The 16,741-nt window shown below is 42.3% G+C and overlaps 1 protein-coding gene across 8 annotated transcripts in view; it reads left to right on the forward strand.

The window, feature by feature from the left end:
* Positions 1-3,964: 3,964 nt before the first annotated feature.
* Positions 3,965-16,741, forward strand: part of SMARCC2 (SWI/SNF related BAF chromatin remodeling complex subunit C2) — a 38,170-nt gene continuing 25,393 nt past the window's right edge. For 7 of the 8 annotated variants that reach the window (XM_081315815.1, XM_081315821.1, XM_081315822.1 and 4 more), the window contains exons 1-8: positions 3,965-4,148; positions 7,190-7,309; positions 8,426-8,511; positions 13,260-13,341; positions 13,445-13,537; positions 14,590-14,659; positions 16,301-16,370; positions 16,642-16,717. In XM_081315815.1, coding sequence (XP_081171941.1) covers positions 4,038-4,148; positions 7,190-7,309; positions 8,426-8,511; positions 13,260-13,341; positions 13,445-13,537; positions 14,590-14,659; positions 16,301-16,370; positions 16,642-16,717 — 708 coding nt within the window. In that variant the 5' untranslated portion in view covers positions 3,965-4,037. The remainder of the gene's footprint in view (positions 4,149-7,189; positions 7,310-8,425; positions 8,512-13,259; positions 13,342-13,444; positions 13,538-14,589; positions 14,660-16,300; positions 16,371-16,641; positions 16,718-16,741) is intronic. The other variant, XM_081315816.1, reaches the window with a different exon arrangement.

Consider the following 16,741-nt stretch of genomic DNA (forward strand, 5'->3'; position numbering starts at 1 on the left):
TGGAGTCACTGAAGCAGTAGGCGTGAGCTTAAATGGACTCCAGAAGATGGTAGAGGACAGGGAGGCCTGGAGGAACGTTGTCCATAGGGTCGCGATGGGTCGGACACGACTTTGCAGCTAACATCAACAAAGCTGTGTGACTTTAGGCTTCTCAATTCTAGGAAGGAGGCAAGGACAAACCATTTTAAAATCTTGTCAAGAAAACTTCAGGGACTAATTAGGCTGTTGCCAGGAGCAAATACTGATTTGAGAACATACAGACAAAAAAGTTCCCAAATATTGCTATCATGTGTGTCCAAAGAGCAAGATCTCTCCCCAATTCCCAGGCCAAAAAAGCCAGCTTCAATTTATCTTCTCTACTGAGCTGCCCTGTACTGTATAAATAATAGCTTTGCCCAATCGGACTGGCAAATAGCACTTCATTTTCCAAGGCAGGAAAACAGTGCAGGAATTGGGAACATAACTTCCCTTCTGCTCCTAGAGAGCAAAACAAGAAATACTTTTCCTAGGGTCAGGCCTGGCCTAGCATATGTACTGTGGAAAGTAGGCAGATTGTACTCAGAGTATACAAGGGAGTAGAAATTGAGCCAATCTCCATTGAGGCAGCTTTTCCCCAAAGCCACTAGTCTTGGCTTCAGCCGGTTCCTGATGGTTGCAATTTTTAAATTCAAAATGGCAGCTCTTCAGCTTCTCTCCCAGCAGAGGGCAGACAGGAACTTCCTTTAAATTCCCAGCATAGCACACCTCAGGCTATGCTGTCCATGGTGAGGCGCTGTTCCAAGATGGTTCACAAAATCAGGGGACTTCTGGGGATGGGATTTCAGGTGGAATCGAAGTTCAACTGATGCAAAATGAACAAACTGTACTTAGGTTCCCTGACCTCATGTTCACCCAGAAATACCTTCAGTATTCTGGACTTGGAAATGGGCAGCTACTTCAAACAAAAATCAAATAAAATAGTACTAACTTCCTTTCTTCTGTCACATTGGAAGGTACAATTTAGTGGTGAGATTAGAAGAGTCTGCAGATTTGTCTCCGATTGTCTTTGCCTATCCCATAGGATCAGACTGGCCAGCTTGCTTTCATCCCATCAATAACCCCCACACACACAGACACGCACACACAGGTGACCCATGAGGTATGCCTTCTCTGTTTATTTATTAATTTTATTTATTACATTTATTGGCCACCCATCTTACCACGGGATTACCCTTACCACAGGGTGACTGTTGTCACTCGTGCCCTGGAAACAGCATCTCTCTCCACAACCCTGAGCGCATTAAGAAGGCCTTTTAAGACATGGCTCTTCCCTCAGGGTGTTATGGGCTAAGATGTTAAGTGAACTCATCAAACTGGGTGTTACGTAGAGTGTATTTATCCCAGTATAGTGTGTGCACGCATGCTGTGTATCGTATTTTGACATTATTAATCCTCTGCACCCAGTTGTCCAGATTTAGTATCCGTGAAAATAGCTTTGGGGAACTATGCAAAAAGGATCTTGCAGTAGTCCGTTCCAGTCCATTTAAATTGCCAATTCCTTCAAATCTATGCTGTGTTTTATTGCTTTACCGAATTTATTTACAAAATATGGAGGGTGACATTTTCTACAAAGGGAAAGGCACCAACAAACGAGCTCAACTCCTGATCATCTAGATGGGCAGGTCACGCCCACATTCTTAGCATGGCAAAGTTGTTTTGTTGAGATTTCTTTCCTGCTCTTTTACCTTTTGCAATCGCAGCTACCACAAAAATCAAGCTTAGCCGAATATGGACGATAAAGCCACCGTCAAGCGAGTTTGCTGCCCGAGTCAAAAATGAAAATGCGAGGAGCAGTAAGTTGCTTTCCGTCCACGCCCTGCCTGAAGTGACACGATCTTGGTCTACGAAGCGCGTGATCCACAAGCTAGCGAGCTCCGCCAGCGCATGTCCTTTGTTTCTTCAACGGGAGGCCGCCCAATCGAGCTCCTTCACACGGACTGCCTTGAAGGCCGGAGCGACTCGTTCTCTCTCCGTCCCACCACGTGTGTTTTTTTTCTTTTTCTTTTTCTTTTTCCCCATTGCTTTCCAGCGGGCTCCCTTTTCCAGTCGGCGATCATCAAAAGCTGGTGGGATCGCTCGCCATCAAAACGAGATCGTCGTCACGAACAGGATTCGAACCTGTGCGGGGAAACCCCATTGGATTTCGAGTCCAACGCCTTAACCACTCGGCCACCGTGACTCTCAGGCCAGGGCTGCGTGGAGCTTTAGCTAGACAGATCCATCGAGATGCTGGATTATTATTATTTTTTCTCTTGGTTCCTTTCTGGAAAGCGGGAAAGAAAGAAGAGGACGCCGCGGTGGAAACCCTCTTTTCGGGAAAGGGGAGAAGGCGAAAAGCTTTCCCGCCGGCCCAACTCAGCGCTCAGCTAAAAGAAAGCAACGATGCTCTTTTCTCGACGCCTTGGCGCTCATGTACTTCTCGCCTGCATGGCTTCTCTGCCTGCCTGGCGTAGTCGCAATACGGACTCCATTTTTGAACTTCACCCCCGTTTCCAATTTGTCCTTCTAACTTTTCCACCTCCGTCTTATTCCCCCCCTTCCTCAAGCTAACCTGTTCTGGTCTCCTCTTTGCAGAAGACTGGGTTGAACTCTAGGAAGCGTGCATTAGTACTCAAGAATTGCTCCTGCGCATGTACAGAGTGCCTTTCTAAATCGTGCTACATCGTTAAAGGAAATGACCCGACACTGAGGTTGTCACATCTTTAGGACGTCCCCTAAAAGATTTCCCATTCCTTCTTACCAGGTCAAGGGAAATCCCGGATTCTTGCAGTTGATCCGAAAGAGATGCAGATAAGCAATATAGGGGGACGTGTTCGTTTGGTGCTAAAACATTTATTTTTTATTTTATTTTATTTTAATTCCATTTATATCCCGCCCTTCTCCGAAGACTCAGGGCGGCTTACAAGCTTAGCAGTAGCCTTCATTCTATGTATATGCCTGCTTATTAGGGCTTTCACACACACCCCAAGCGGCATTATTACAAAGTCAGCTTGATTGCCCCCAACAATCTGGGTCCTCATTTCTGTAAAAAAAATCTGATGTTTTCCACACAAAACCAGACCATCCCTGCCCGCAGGCTTCCAATGCGAAAAGGAAGGGGAAGGCTCGTGAAAACAAACAGATCTGGGCGCCAATTCTCACTAAGCCGACTTGCCACAAGCGTTTTACACAACTCGATCGCGTCGCGCCGAAGGAGATCTTTTGGAATCGCAGCCGAGACGGGCGGCAGGTTTTCCTGGGGGGTTATCACGTCCCAGGCGATTTCCAATCCAGCTCTTTTAAGATAACCTAAACGCTTGGACGATCATCTTCCTCCTCGTCAGCCATTTCCTTCATCGGGATTTCTTTCTTGAGCTAGAAACAGAAATTCGCCGGCTGACCCTTCCAAACGAGGTAGCCACAGTTTGGGGTGTGTTTCCTCCCGCTCCACAGCGGAGCATCGGGAAGGAAGCAAGGATGGTAGAAATATAGGTGCCACCGATGAAACTTTAAATTTAACGAAACCGTCATGATTTAGCCCCCTGCCTGCACAGATACCGCTGTAGAATGAAAAGCCCACAGAACAAACGCGTTCTTTTTATTATTTAGCTATGGGCTGGAAGGCTGTTCTTTCAGCGAAGGCATTTCCCGCTTTCCGCTCCGTGTACAGGGTCTTCAAACTTGGCCCTTTTATGACTTGTGGACTTCAACTCCCAGAATTCCTCAGCCAGCTTTGCTGGCTGAGGAATTCTGGGAGTTGAAGTCCACAAGTCATAAAAGGGCCAAGTTTGAAGACCCCCTGGTGTAAGACCACCTCGGGACAGCAGGAGGCCAGCTCGACCCGGGCTACCCTCAGCGGTCAGGCTTTCTCCTCCTTTTCGCCGGCAGGGGCCGCTGCTTTCGGGAATCGGGAGGCAGAGCAGTCGCGCGGCCGGCAGAGGGCGCAGCGAGGCGCTGGCGACCGCGGTGGCGGCGCGCAGCGAGAGAGCGGCGCGGCCCAGGCCGGCGGCGCTGGGAAAATGGCGGTGCGGAAGAAGGACGGCGGCCCCAACGTCAAGTACTACGAGGCCTCGGACACCGTTAGTCAGTTCGACAGCACGCGGGTCTGGCTGGGCAAGAACTACAAGAAGGTACCGGCCTGGCCAGGCCTGGGCCTGCCGGTGCTCCTCCCCGCCGTTTAGGCGACACCTTCTGGAAGCTCCCGGGGGAGGGAAAGGGCGCTTCTCTTCCTCCCATTCCGCTTCCCCCCTCCCGTCGCAGAAGCCACCCCGGTGCTCGCCATCCTTCTGCTCCCAGGCCGAGATGCCCACCGCCTCTCCTTTCCTTCTTTTTTTCCCTTTTCTCCCCAGCAAGATGGGCCCCTTCGGGGGGGAGAGGAGGCGGGGTGGGTGGTGATGGCATTGCCAAATTGGGAAGGAGGAATGCATGACCTGAAGAGAGGCGAGATTTCCCTCCCCGTAGAGGTATAGATGGTGGGATTTCTGTTGACCCCACCCCAATTCCCGGAGGGTCCTTTAAAACCGCGGCCCCTCTTCTTCCAAAATTCCCCTTTTCACTCCACCTGGCTGCTCGTCCCCGCTTTCCTCAGCCAAAATAAGAAATTCATCGATCGATTGAATCAACTCTGGTCCCGATGGAATAGCAGATCCTCCCTTCTTGCAATTGTGACGGGTGGTTTCAGTTCCAGACTGGTTGAATTCGAGACTCCCTCTTTGACCTTTTAGCATCTGGCTGGTTCCACCTGCTGCCCTATTGTCCTCTGGATGCTAACCCTTCCTTTCCATTGAAACTTTTCCTTCCTTGACACTTCAGCTTCTTATAAGCAACCCATCAATTGACTTCAACCGTTTCTTTCCTAATTATAATAAGTGTGGCCTTTGGCTGGGCGAAAGCTTACAGGTTGTGGAGCATCTTTCTTTTGGAGGTGGATGGGCTGCGCTTGTTCTTATTTTTCCCTTAATCTCCTTCAAATATTTAGCTTTGCTTTTGTTTATTTCTTTAATGGATTCTTGTTCGCCAAATTTGGCAGTGCTTTGCTTACAGTGTTACATCTGGGCCCCATTTTTGCAAGAGAATTCTGGTCAGGAAGAATAATCAGAATTATTGCTTTTGTTCTTTCATGCTATTTGCATGTTCAGCTAGTTGCTTCTTTCACATTTTCTTTTCAGGCTCTAGTCAGGTGAAAGGAGCTAAAAGCCAAAACACTATTAGAATCCATGGTATTCATTTTATAGACATACACACACACACACATGTACACACGCACATCCAAACATTTATGTCCATAAACAGTATAGAAGGGGTGACTCTGAGTCATGGTATTAAGTTAGATAGGATATTCTATATCCTCATGGCTCTTCTGTTTGGGGACTACAGCCTTTCTGCAGGCAGCACAGAACCTTGGTTCTCAGGCTTTTTTTTACCTTCAAGAGGAGGAGAGTAGCTGAATCCTCAGGCAACACTTTTTAGAGTGACTGCTTGTGTCCTGACAGCTCACCATTTTCCTAGAAGTTCATATCTCTATTATAAATCTAATAAAATTAAATTAAATTAAATTAAAAATCTCTTGCCCATTTCCTTTCCCATTTGTATCCTAAACTATTATTACTAAAAATTAGTAACAGGCAGTCCAACAATAGGATGCTAATATTTTTGCTAAGTAAATTCTATTTAGGCATTTTCCTTGTCAATGTATACACACATTCCCGTTTCTGGCCAAATCAACAGCTAAGTGACATTCATGCATATCCATCTTCTACTTATGAAGGAAAGTTGTAGATCCTTGATCTTTGTTAAGGTTAATGCAATAGCGCACTATTATATAACAGTGCAATATAATTGCCGTAAGCAATGTTAAAAACTTATGTTTCCTTAAAATACACTTTTTAAAACGTTTATAGTCCAATGTACACTTGAACAGAATAAATATATTTGAACATGGATGAAATTCTACATAAATATATACAGAATTAGTTTTGGTCTATTTATATTCAACAACTGTTTTCTTTCCCATCTCCCAAATTAAAACTATGTCCTTTTTGTTTGAAGAGGAAAAGTAAATTCCTCATGCATCTCATTTTCCCTAACTAACATATTTCCTTAAAAAACAGTAGGATAATAGACAAGCCACTAAGAAGCAGAATTTGAAGCAGGAGGAATGTAATAGGCAATTTATTAGCATTTGCAATGTCTCCAAACTGTGCTAATCAGTCCTAATCTATTGGTATTCTAACATCAGGAGAAGGTGTTCCCACTAACAAACCAGAAGAGAAAAACTTCTTTTCCTGTGACTCCCAGATTTTGCATCAGAGTCCCCCAATCTCTGGAGAATATACAATTAATATGTAATTGAGGATATATGAAGAACCGCAAAAGGAGACCATGTATATACTTTTATATGATACTGGATTCAGTTTTTTCATGTCTAGAAGAGATTTCTAAGAATTGATATGTGAAAGAAATCCTGTTTTATCTATTGAGAAATGAAATGAGCATTGAGTAACATGAACTAGTTTACATCAATGTCAGTAGCATTATCTGAGGCCAAAATAATGGCCTTTAAAAAAATGCTGTATCCCACATAATCTAATATAAAATTAGTTTATAGTAAAGTTGGGCGATACACTATCCACATTGTAAAATTCTGGCCAGTTTAAATTAAATAAAAAATGTGATCAATAAGGTAGGGGGTTTTCTTTTTGTTTCTTTTTCTTTTTTTGCTAGCAATACTCATGTTGGTAACCAATATCCACAGTTCTGTTGAGAATTTTAAACATTGTAATGGTCCCATTAAGATTTCTTAGAAAGTATACTAAATGAACTATGACTGCAAATTCTAAAAAGAAAAATTCTGGTTCTTTGTATGTAGAACTAGATCTCTCAAGGAGTACTGTTCCCAATTTTTAATCCTAGCAGGTGAAATGGGATCTAGTTTTAATGTTTTCCTATATTATCCGGAGTTTCCTTTTCTCTATTTCCTTTCTCTTTTAAGATAAAGAAAAAAGTTGTAATCTCATTATAGATTGGGACTTAACTCCCTATTAGTTGTTTCAAACCAAAATTGAAGGTGGATGCTTTCTTGGTACCGCTTGGTTGTGACTTAAAAGCGAAGCTACTAGGAAGACTTGGCTTGGATTTACCTAAAGTCTCAATCCTTTTCCCCCCCTCACAGTACATTCAAGCAGAACCCCCTACCAATAAATCATTATCCAACCTAGTGGTACAGCTGCTGCAGTTCCAAGAGGAAGTATTTGGGAAGCATGTCAGCAATGCACCGCTCACAAAGTTGCCAGTAAGTGCCAAAGTTTTCTTAATTTTTCAGAAAACAATATTGAGTAATTGTAGAAGATAATACTCAGCAGAGCAGTAATCCCTTGGATAGCCTAGTAATGTAAGACTTGAGTGATCCATCAGACTCTTCAAAATATAAGACCTTTATGTAGAAACCCTCCTGTAGATAGGAAATAAGTATGGGGGGGCATACCAAACATTTTTATCTGATGCTATAGAGAAGTTTATGTAAGGAAATAACACCAGCCAAAATTTTACTTGTAATTTGAAATGGCACTGACCAAAATTCTAGGGTTATAGTTGGTATAATTTATGGAACAGCTCGTAGCATCATGGGGATTGCCGATACAAACCATGTATTTTAATGCTGGCTCTTTGTGGAATAGCATAGTGCATCATTCTAAGGCAAGCATAATACGTATCTTCTAATGCAGTCATGTTGCTTGCAATCATGTAATGTTTCTCTTAAGAGAAATATACACAATGTGTTCACGTGCAGAACAGAACTGTTTTATATTTTGATCAAGGTTGACAGATTTTTGATGCTAAAAAATTCTGCTGTACTTTCATAGTTCCTTTACATCTTTGCAGTTTCATTTTTAGATTGTTGTGAAAATGCGATAGGAAACTAACTTTTCAAGGAGCAACATTTACAGCATTGACCAGATGTCACTTTTGAATCTGAGCTGAACCTCCTCTTCTTTTCTTCCTAACACATAGTAATTATGCATAAAAGAAAGAAAGAAAGAAAGAAAGAAAGAAAGAAAGAAAGAAAGAAAGAGAAAGATTATGCAAATTCAGCTTGCAATGTGCAAGTTTGTGCAAAGTGGAATTGCTTTCTTTATTTTTTTTAGGCAGAATCAGAGAAGAATCTGCCTGACAATTAAGAAAATAAAATTAATTCTAGACTCCTCGTTAATGTGATCTCCCTGAACATTTTCCTTTCTGTTGTGTTAATCTTTGGGAAATAAATGTTCCATTTGTTTGAAGAGCAAAAGGAAATAGGGAGGAAAAGAATGAAAATGTTGAAGAGAGAAGGGAAAGGAGAATGAAAGGGAACTTTTTGGAGCAGATGAAGTTGAATTAACTTTTTTTTTGCTTCCTCTGCCTATTATAGATTAAATGCTTCTTAGATTTCAAAGCTGGTGGCGCCCTATGTCACATCCTTGCAGCAGCTTATAAATTCAAGAGTGACCAAGGATGGTAAGCCTTCTATTTATTATTCTTACTACGTGTTATGAAATAATAGCAATCTGTGTTTTTATGATAGAAAATCCTGTTTCAAGAAGAAATTATTGATATATTTGGGAAGTATAAATGTTTTAAGAAGAAATAAATTGTACCTGTGTTAAAGAGTGTTGCATTATTGCTTTACATTCCTTTTCCCTTTCATTTTATTGGAAGTTGAGGTTATTGAACAATGGCATACTGGGTTGTAACTGAAATCGTGTATTTTGTCTTCCTAATGACCTCTCTTAAATATTTTCTATTATTTCTTTCACAGTATTTATAGCCCACTCCATTCTTTTGGTAGGGCAGAATATAAAGTCAAAGTTAACAAAAGCCCAGCATGCAAAATTAAAATAACATTTTTTTAGAAAAGGTCATCAATAAGTGCCATGGACACCCATAGAATTCAACAAATAAACAGAGTTGAACCCATGCTGAAATAAGATTGCCTTGGTCTGTTTAGAAAATGTTAGCAGGGATGGGGCTATCCATACCACTGGGAGAAGAGTATTCCACAAAGTAGTAACTGCCACACAGAACGTTTGTCACCTGATAAAAGCCATATAAAGTAGACCACACCAAGAAATAGACAGCCTGTAGGCCTAAAAATTTATTTATTTATTTATTTATTTATTTAATTGTATTTATATACCGCCCTATTCCCTGAGGACTCAGGGCGGTTTACAGGGAATTAAAAATCCAAAATACAAAAATTAAGAACCAAATTAAAAAAGAAATTAAATTAACCCTGTAGTCAGTTAAAAAAGAACCCCAAATTAAAAATTCCTCCTCAGTCTGGGCCCGAGAGCTCGAAGAGCCAGGTCTTCAGGCCCCGGCGGAATGATCGGAGGTCGGGGGCAGTCCTCAGCTCCACCGGCAGCTGGTTCCAGAGGGCAGGCGCTCCCACAGAGAAGGCCCTATCCCTGGGTGTCACCCGCCGGCAATCTCTCACCGGCGGAACCCTGAGCAGACCCTCCCTGTGGGAGCGCACTGGGCGAAGGGCGTTTGATGCCGGCAGCAGGAGTTCCCTCAAATAACCCGGACCCAGGCCATGTAGGGCTTTATAGGTGATAACCAGCACCTTGAATTTCACCCGGAGGGCAACCGGAAGCCAATGCAGCTCGCGGAGTAGAGGTGTTACATGGGAGTATCGGGAAACCCCCATTACAACTCGCGCGGCCGCATTCTGCACCAGTTGAAGCCTCCGAGTGGTCTTCAAGGGCAGCCCCATGTAGAGAGCGTTACAGTAGTCCAAACGGGAGGTCACAAGCGCATGAGTGACTGTGCGTAGGGCGTCTCGGTCCAAATAGGGACGCAACTGGCGCACCAGGCGAACCTGTGCAAAAGCCCCCCTGGTCACGGCTCCTATATGATCTTCAAAATTGAGCCGTGAATCCAGGAGGACGCCTAAGTTGCGAGCCCTATCAACGGGGGGCAACACCTCACCCCCCATCGTTAGAGGTGGAATAACATGGTTAACCCGAGACGCCAATATGCAGAGCCACTCAGTCTTGGCGGGATTGAGACGAAGCCTGTTTCTCCCCATCCAGACCTGAACCGCCTCCAGGCACCGGGACATCACGGAGAGGGCATCACTGGGTTGGTTTGGGGTGGAAAGAAAAAGTTGGGTATCATCAGCGTACTGGTGATACCCCACCCCAAAACCACGAATGATCTCACCCAGCGGCTTCATGTAGATGTTGAACAGGAGAGGCGAGAGAACCGACCCCTGAGGAACTCCACAAACGAGAGACCTCGGGGCGGATCTCTGCCCTCCTGTCAACACCGACTGCGAGCGGCCCTGGAGGTAGGAGGAGAACCACCGTAAAACGGTGCCTCCCACTCCCAACCCCCTGAGACGTCGCAGCAGGATACCATGGTCGATGGTATCAAAAGCCGCTGAGAGATCTAATAGGACCAGGACAGAGGAGCAGCCCCTGTCCCTAGCCCTCCAGAGATCATTCACCAGTGCGACCAATGCCGTCTCCGTGCTGTGTCCGGGCCTGAAGCCCGATTGGTACGGGTCCAGATAATCAGTTTCCTCCAGGAACATAGGGAGCTGATGCGCCACCACACTCTCAACAACCTTCGCCAGAAAGCGAAGGTTGGAGACTGGACGATAGTTGTTTAAAACAGCCGGGTCCAAAGCAGGCTTCTTGAGGAGGGGTCTCACCACCGCCTCCTTCAGGGCGGCAGGGAAGACACCCTCCTTCAAAGAAGCAGTTATTACTGCATGGAACCAGCCTCGTGTTCCCTCCCGAGCCGCATAAGCTAGCCAGGAGGGGCACGGATCCAACAAACAGGTGGTGGAGCTCAGTCTCCCCATGATCCTGTCCACATCATCAGGGGAAACAGGGTCGAACTCAGTCCAGATAACATGCTCAAGACCGCCTGATTCCTCCACATCAGACTCTGCCCAGTCAGAGTCCAGGCCGGTCCGGATCCGAGCGAAAATACTTTTCTTAAGATTGCCTATAGTAACAGAACCTTGCAAATCTGAATGAGCTTCCCATTCTTCCTCTTTTGTCTTCATGTAAGTTTGGTGGCTGGGGGAGGCTGTCTGAAATACCTTCATAATCTTCCCTCCTTGTTAAATAACGTTTTATCTTCTTTTGCCTTGTTAATGGATCTTCCTTCTGTCTGCCAAAGTCATCTTTACTCTCTCTGCCTCGTCTATACCCTATGAATTTTGTGAGGAAGGGAACCTGTAATAGACCTTGTCTTAATGACTATATCAAACAGGCAGATCCAATGTTTACAGAGTGGTGTCTGATGCATGCCAGTGCTGCACTGAAAGCAATGATCGCTATCTTGAAGCGGGATTGGAAACCAACTGTCAATCAGTGCAATGACTTCAGGATAAGAATTATACCAGCCTGGCAGGGTTGTTCTGTCAGGAGTTTAGCTGCTTACATTTCTACGATCTGTAGCTTTGAGGTCACTTTTGGAAGCAACCCCACATAGAGCATGTTACAGTAATTCAATTGAGTGATGACCAGGGAATGTTACAACAGCATCTTGGGCCAAGAGAGGTGGCAATTGGTGCATTAACTGGAGTCACAATTTCTATCTGCAGTTTAAGCAGGCTCCAGGAGAATATCCAGGTCATAAATTAACCCCTGAAGTGAGAGTATGACTCCATCTAGAATGGCTATAGTAGCCAGTATTACTAAGTTGCTCAGATATTTGTTGACAAAATTGGCTAGATTTAATTTGGGCTTTTTTTGCTCCATCTAGATCCTCTGGGCAACGATATAGTGCTTTTGCTCAGATATTTGTTGACAAAATTGGCTAGATTTAATTTGGGCTTTTTTTGCTCCATCTAGATCCTCTGGGCAACGATATAGTGCTTTTGGGCCATCTTTGGCTTGGCCCAAAGTAGCAATGCATAACTATGTTATTTGCACGTTGATGACACTCACCCTGAACTGCCGAATGATCTCCTCCAGTAGTTTCATGTACATGTTAAATAAAATGGATGGAATCACTAAACTTTGAGGTACTCCATGCTGGAGTACCCAGGGATGGGAGTTCCAATCCTCCCAATCATGACCACTGATTAGAACTGCCCACTGAGGTAAGAGTGGAACCAGCACAAAGGAGTGTATCCAACTCTCCACCTTGCAGGTGAACCATAAAAATATCAAGGTTAGAGGCACTGCAGGTGAACAGGAGATCTAATAGGACCAAGCGTGGTATATTCTCCCCATTTAGCAAAGAAAAGTTGTACACCAGATTTCCAGATCCTGTCTTTGAAGTGATCCCATTATTTCATTCCCTGCTCCAAAGTAAAGGCCAAATCAGGTGTTTGCTTCCATCGTGTACTTCCCCGTGTATGTCAGAGAGACAATTCTCTGAGACAATCCTGTGGAAGCTATGAATTCATGGGTTACACTAAAACCATCTTTAGGGCATGGAGATTTTAATCCCCTAGGACCAAAGCCCTTGATAATTCCTTCAATCCCAACCCCAACATGAAGTTCAGGAGGTTGTAGAGTGCCACAACTAGGCAGTCAGTACTTCAGCTTGTGATGTAGTGCTTCCCATCATTACAAGGGTTTCACAAATTACAGCAACCTTCCTTCTCCCCTAGCTTTAGCATCATAGGTCCTGTAAAGCCTAAAATCCAGCCAGTTGTCAGTAATAGAAGCCAGGTCTGTCTATATGTTTGGGCAACACCATATCATGGATAGAAGGAATCTTATTCTTTAGATCAGGAATGGGGAACCTTTCAATGATTAAGACTATTGAAACAATTACATTAAAAAAATAAAATTAAGAGAGGTTGGGCTGAAAAAAAGTGATTTGTTCAAAAGCATCCATTGAAATATTGGACTTGAACTTGGAACTCCCCAGTACAATGCTATTTCTATCCTGGCAAATGTATCTTTTTTGAACAGGGCTGTTCTTGTGGCGTAGGTAGTAGTAATGGGTAGGGAGATGCTATGGCTGCTTTGTTTAGGAGAGTATTTTATGATACTGGAATTGCCTGATGCACACTTTCATTTGCTTCAGGAATAAAAAGAACAGTCTTCATGTAGAAGTCAGTCTTTTAATCCAGGATGAATCAAGATCTATAATAGCAGGTTTGGGATATCCAGCCTCAGACATCGGACTTTATGAAATGCCTCTGTCCTGCCTAGTTGTAAAATAGGTTATTTACAAAATATGAACTCTGCTTTTTATTGAAGGCTGTTGTTTTTTTCCTCCCCCCCAAAAAGGCGACGTTTTGATTTCCAGAATCCCTCGCGGATGGATCGAAATGTGGAGATGTTCATGACGATTGAAAAATCTCTGGTACAGGTAAAGTGGCCTGTTTTTTTTAAAAAAAAAAAACCTCAGTTTTTTTAATCTGAGCCCAAAACACTTAATTTTCTCTGGTTTTTTTCTTCTTCTTCTTTCTCAGAACAATTGTCTATCTCGTCCTAACATTTATCTGCATCCAGATATTGACCCCAAATTGCAAGCCAAGCTGAAAGACATTGTCAAACGACATCAGGTGGGCAAGATATCAGAACAGCTCAGTGAGGGAATGGCAGACCTTGGGCCTCACCGTCTCCCATTCCTCTTGTTATATATTGCGACCTTTGCCCAACTGAGCATCTTGAATATATAGTGGGGTTTCAGGCCCCCAAATACTAGCAGTTTCCTGTCGTTTACAAACATGGGAGAACATGGTTCAGTTGTACTTAGAAATAATATTGATTAATAGAGTGATATACAATAGTTTTGCTGCTGAATCTTTGATGGGACCCCTTAATTATTTTTTCCTCCTGCAACTGAACCAACTATTTGTTTCAGAGATGTAATTGTTCAACATTATTGTTCTAGAAAACAGTAAATAATTAGCAGCAACATAGGATGACACCTTAGAAATGAGGTATTGCTATATGTCAGGTTCTTTTAAAAACCTGCAGTCAGTTAGTTCAATAATTGTTCAAAACAGTAGCTGAACAACCTCAGAAAAGCACTGGAGCATGCACTGTGAACTGTATTGCATCAGCACGGTCCTCAGAGGAGTCAGCGGCACAATCACTGAACATTCAAGATTGGGAAAGGTATTTGACCGTAAGGACTAGCCCCATGGAATTGTGCTTGATTAGCTGTTAACAATAAAGTAGTGTTAATGCTATACATGACTCATAGGCTAAATCAGAGCTAGGCTCCTGAAGGGGTGAAGAGCATGATTTCTGTCATACTGATAAATGACACATTTTTTTTAAAGATTTTAAATCTTTTCTAACATTGTTTTGTTTAGTGGCTTATCTAAAATGAAGGAAAGCAGGGGTGTCAGGTTTTGGTTGTGTGAACCATACTTCAACACCACGATCAAAAAGAACATTGAAGGCATTGAGAAATCATTTTGAGCAGCAGGTGGCCCCTGTATGATTTACATTTTGATATTTCCATGACTTACGTTATTTATTTTATTTTATTTTATTTTATTTTATTTTATTTTTATTTATTTTATTTTATTTTATTATTTTATTTTATTTTATTTTTATTTTTTTATTTTATTTTATAATTTTATTATTATTTTATTTATTTTAGGGAACCATAACTGAAGATAAGAGCAGTGCCTCCCATATTGCCTTCCCTGTTCCTGGTAGCTTGGAAGAAGGTAAGATTTCACTTTGATTTTGATCAGAGCTAATACAGAGTTTTGAGTTTAAAATATCTTTCTCGGTGGTTATTGGTTGTACATAGTTTATGAACAGTGGTTGTTTACATACAACTATGCTTCTGTTTAAGTAGTACAGAATGTAACACTACAGTAAACCCTCAGTTTAACAGACTTTGGATACAGTAGACTATTTATTTATTCAGATTTCCCCTTCATTTGATGTATCAAGATTTAAATTGAGGTCTTATAGCAAGTGATCTTCTGCCAACCTAGCAGTTCGAAAGCACGTAAAAATGCAAGTAGAAAAATAGGGACCACTACGGTGGGAAGGTAACAGCGCTCCGTGCGCCTTTGGCGTCTAGTCATGCCGGCCACATGACCACGGAGACGTCCTCGGACAAGCGTTGGCTCTTCGGCTTTGAAACGGAGTTGAGCACCGGCCCCTAGAGTCGGAAACGACTAGCACGCGTGTGCGGGGGAACCTTTACCTTTACTAGCAAGTGATGCCATTTATACAAGTCATGTAATTATGCAAATGACATAAATTGAGGTAGATTATGTACTTGTGGGTTTAATGTACACCATTAAGTGATCTGTTAAATTGAGATTTTACTGTACATTTAAAAATGTTTTCAAGGATTTTATTTCCAGTGGCTTTATGGGTAAATGGAATAAGTACAATTGCAATGAAAGAAATCCCATTTTAAAACAACAGTGACCCTGATATACCTGTCCATAAAGATGGGGAGCTTAAATTGTAGAAAAACTACCATACTTTTAAAATTAACATTTAAGCTCTTAACTCTTGATTTTTACAATATCTTTAATGTCTAAGATGCATTAAAAAATTTCTTTCCATATCCCACAATATACAATTCTCAAGAGTATTTTGTTTTTATTGTTGCTGTCTAGCTCAGCCTCGTAATAGTCATCTCCAATTTAAGGACACTGTATTTTTTTTCCTGCTGGTTTATATCTTGAATTTACTTTTAGCTTTTATTTATATATTTTCCTTTGTTCAGTTATTGTTCATGTCCTCTCCTGTCTATACCTGTTTCATGTAAATACTATGGTGGTAGGCAGAATACATCTGTGATTTTATTTTGAATAGTGATTTAAACCACCAAATAATAGCATTTCACACAGAGAGCGCATAGGGGGCAACAGCATAATTATAAAGATCAGTCTTCTGTATGGAGGGAAGATTGTGAAATACAGTTCTTGACGCTTAAAAACCATTCCTTAATTTTTTATGAAAATAGGTTGTCTTATATTATGTAAAGATGTTCTCATAGAAGCCTGGCAATGAATAGAGTTGAACTGACCTCTTGCCTTTTGTCTATTAAGTGGGCATTTGTAGAAAAATGGTGTTTCCAGGTAATTAAAGGAACATTGTTTCACTGAATTTAATATTCATTAGAATATTACACACACGCATACACATAAACATGAATCTGAAGATAACGCCTATGCATGATCGCATTCATATGGGTATAGTTCTTAATTCCTGTTTTGAAGAATTTGCCCTATTACTCTTATGAGAACTTCAGAGCAACTTAATGATACATTTGATACATGTGAAATAAAGTGTCATTTTATTGGGTAATAATCACTCTACTGTTTTGTTTTGTTTTTTAGAAGAATGGGTCCGTCCAATTATGAAGAGAGACAAACAAGTTCTTCTTCACTGGGGCTACTATCCTGACAGGTTTGCCTCAGTCCTCTATAACTAACTATCTTAGTTGATGGGGAAAAATGCATTTGGATAGTTTTTAGATTACATCCTTGTCTTCATTCGTAGCCACTACCTGTAAATGTAAAATAACTAATTAAAGATTGATTGCAGCTGAGTCTTTAATTTTGCCCGCGCTGTTATCGTGAGGCAGTGTAGGAAAATACGTGACTTAACTGATGTGATCGTGGTACGCAGTGAGGTTTTTAGAACCGATCCTTTATTCACGATGTGCTTTCTTTTACAGCTATGACACTTGGATTCCAGCCAGTGAAATTGAAGCCCCTGTGGAGGACGCTCCCACACCAGAGAAACCCCGTAAGGTAATGTGATAGGACAGACTTTGG

This window comes from Vipera berus, assembly GCF_964194415.1.
Source record: "Vipera berus genome assembly, chromosome: 2".
Taxonomy (NCBI): domain Eukaryota; kingdom Metazoa; phylum Chordata; class Lepidosauria; order Squamata; family Viperidae; genus Vipera; species Vipera berus.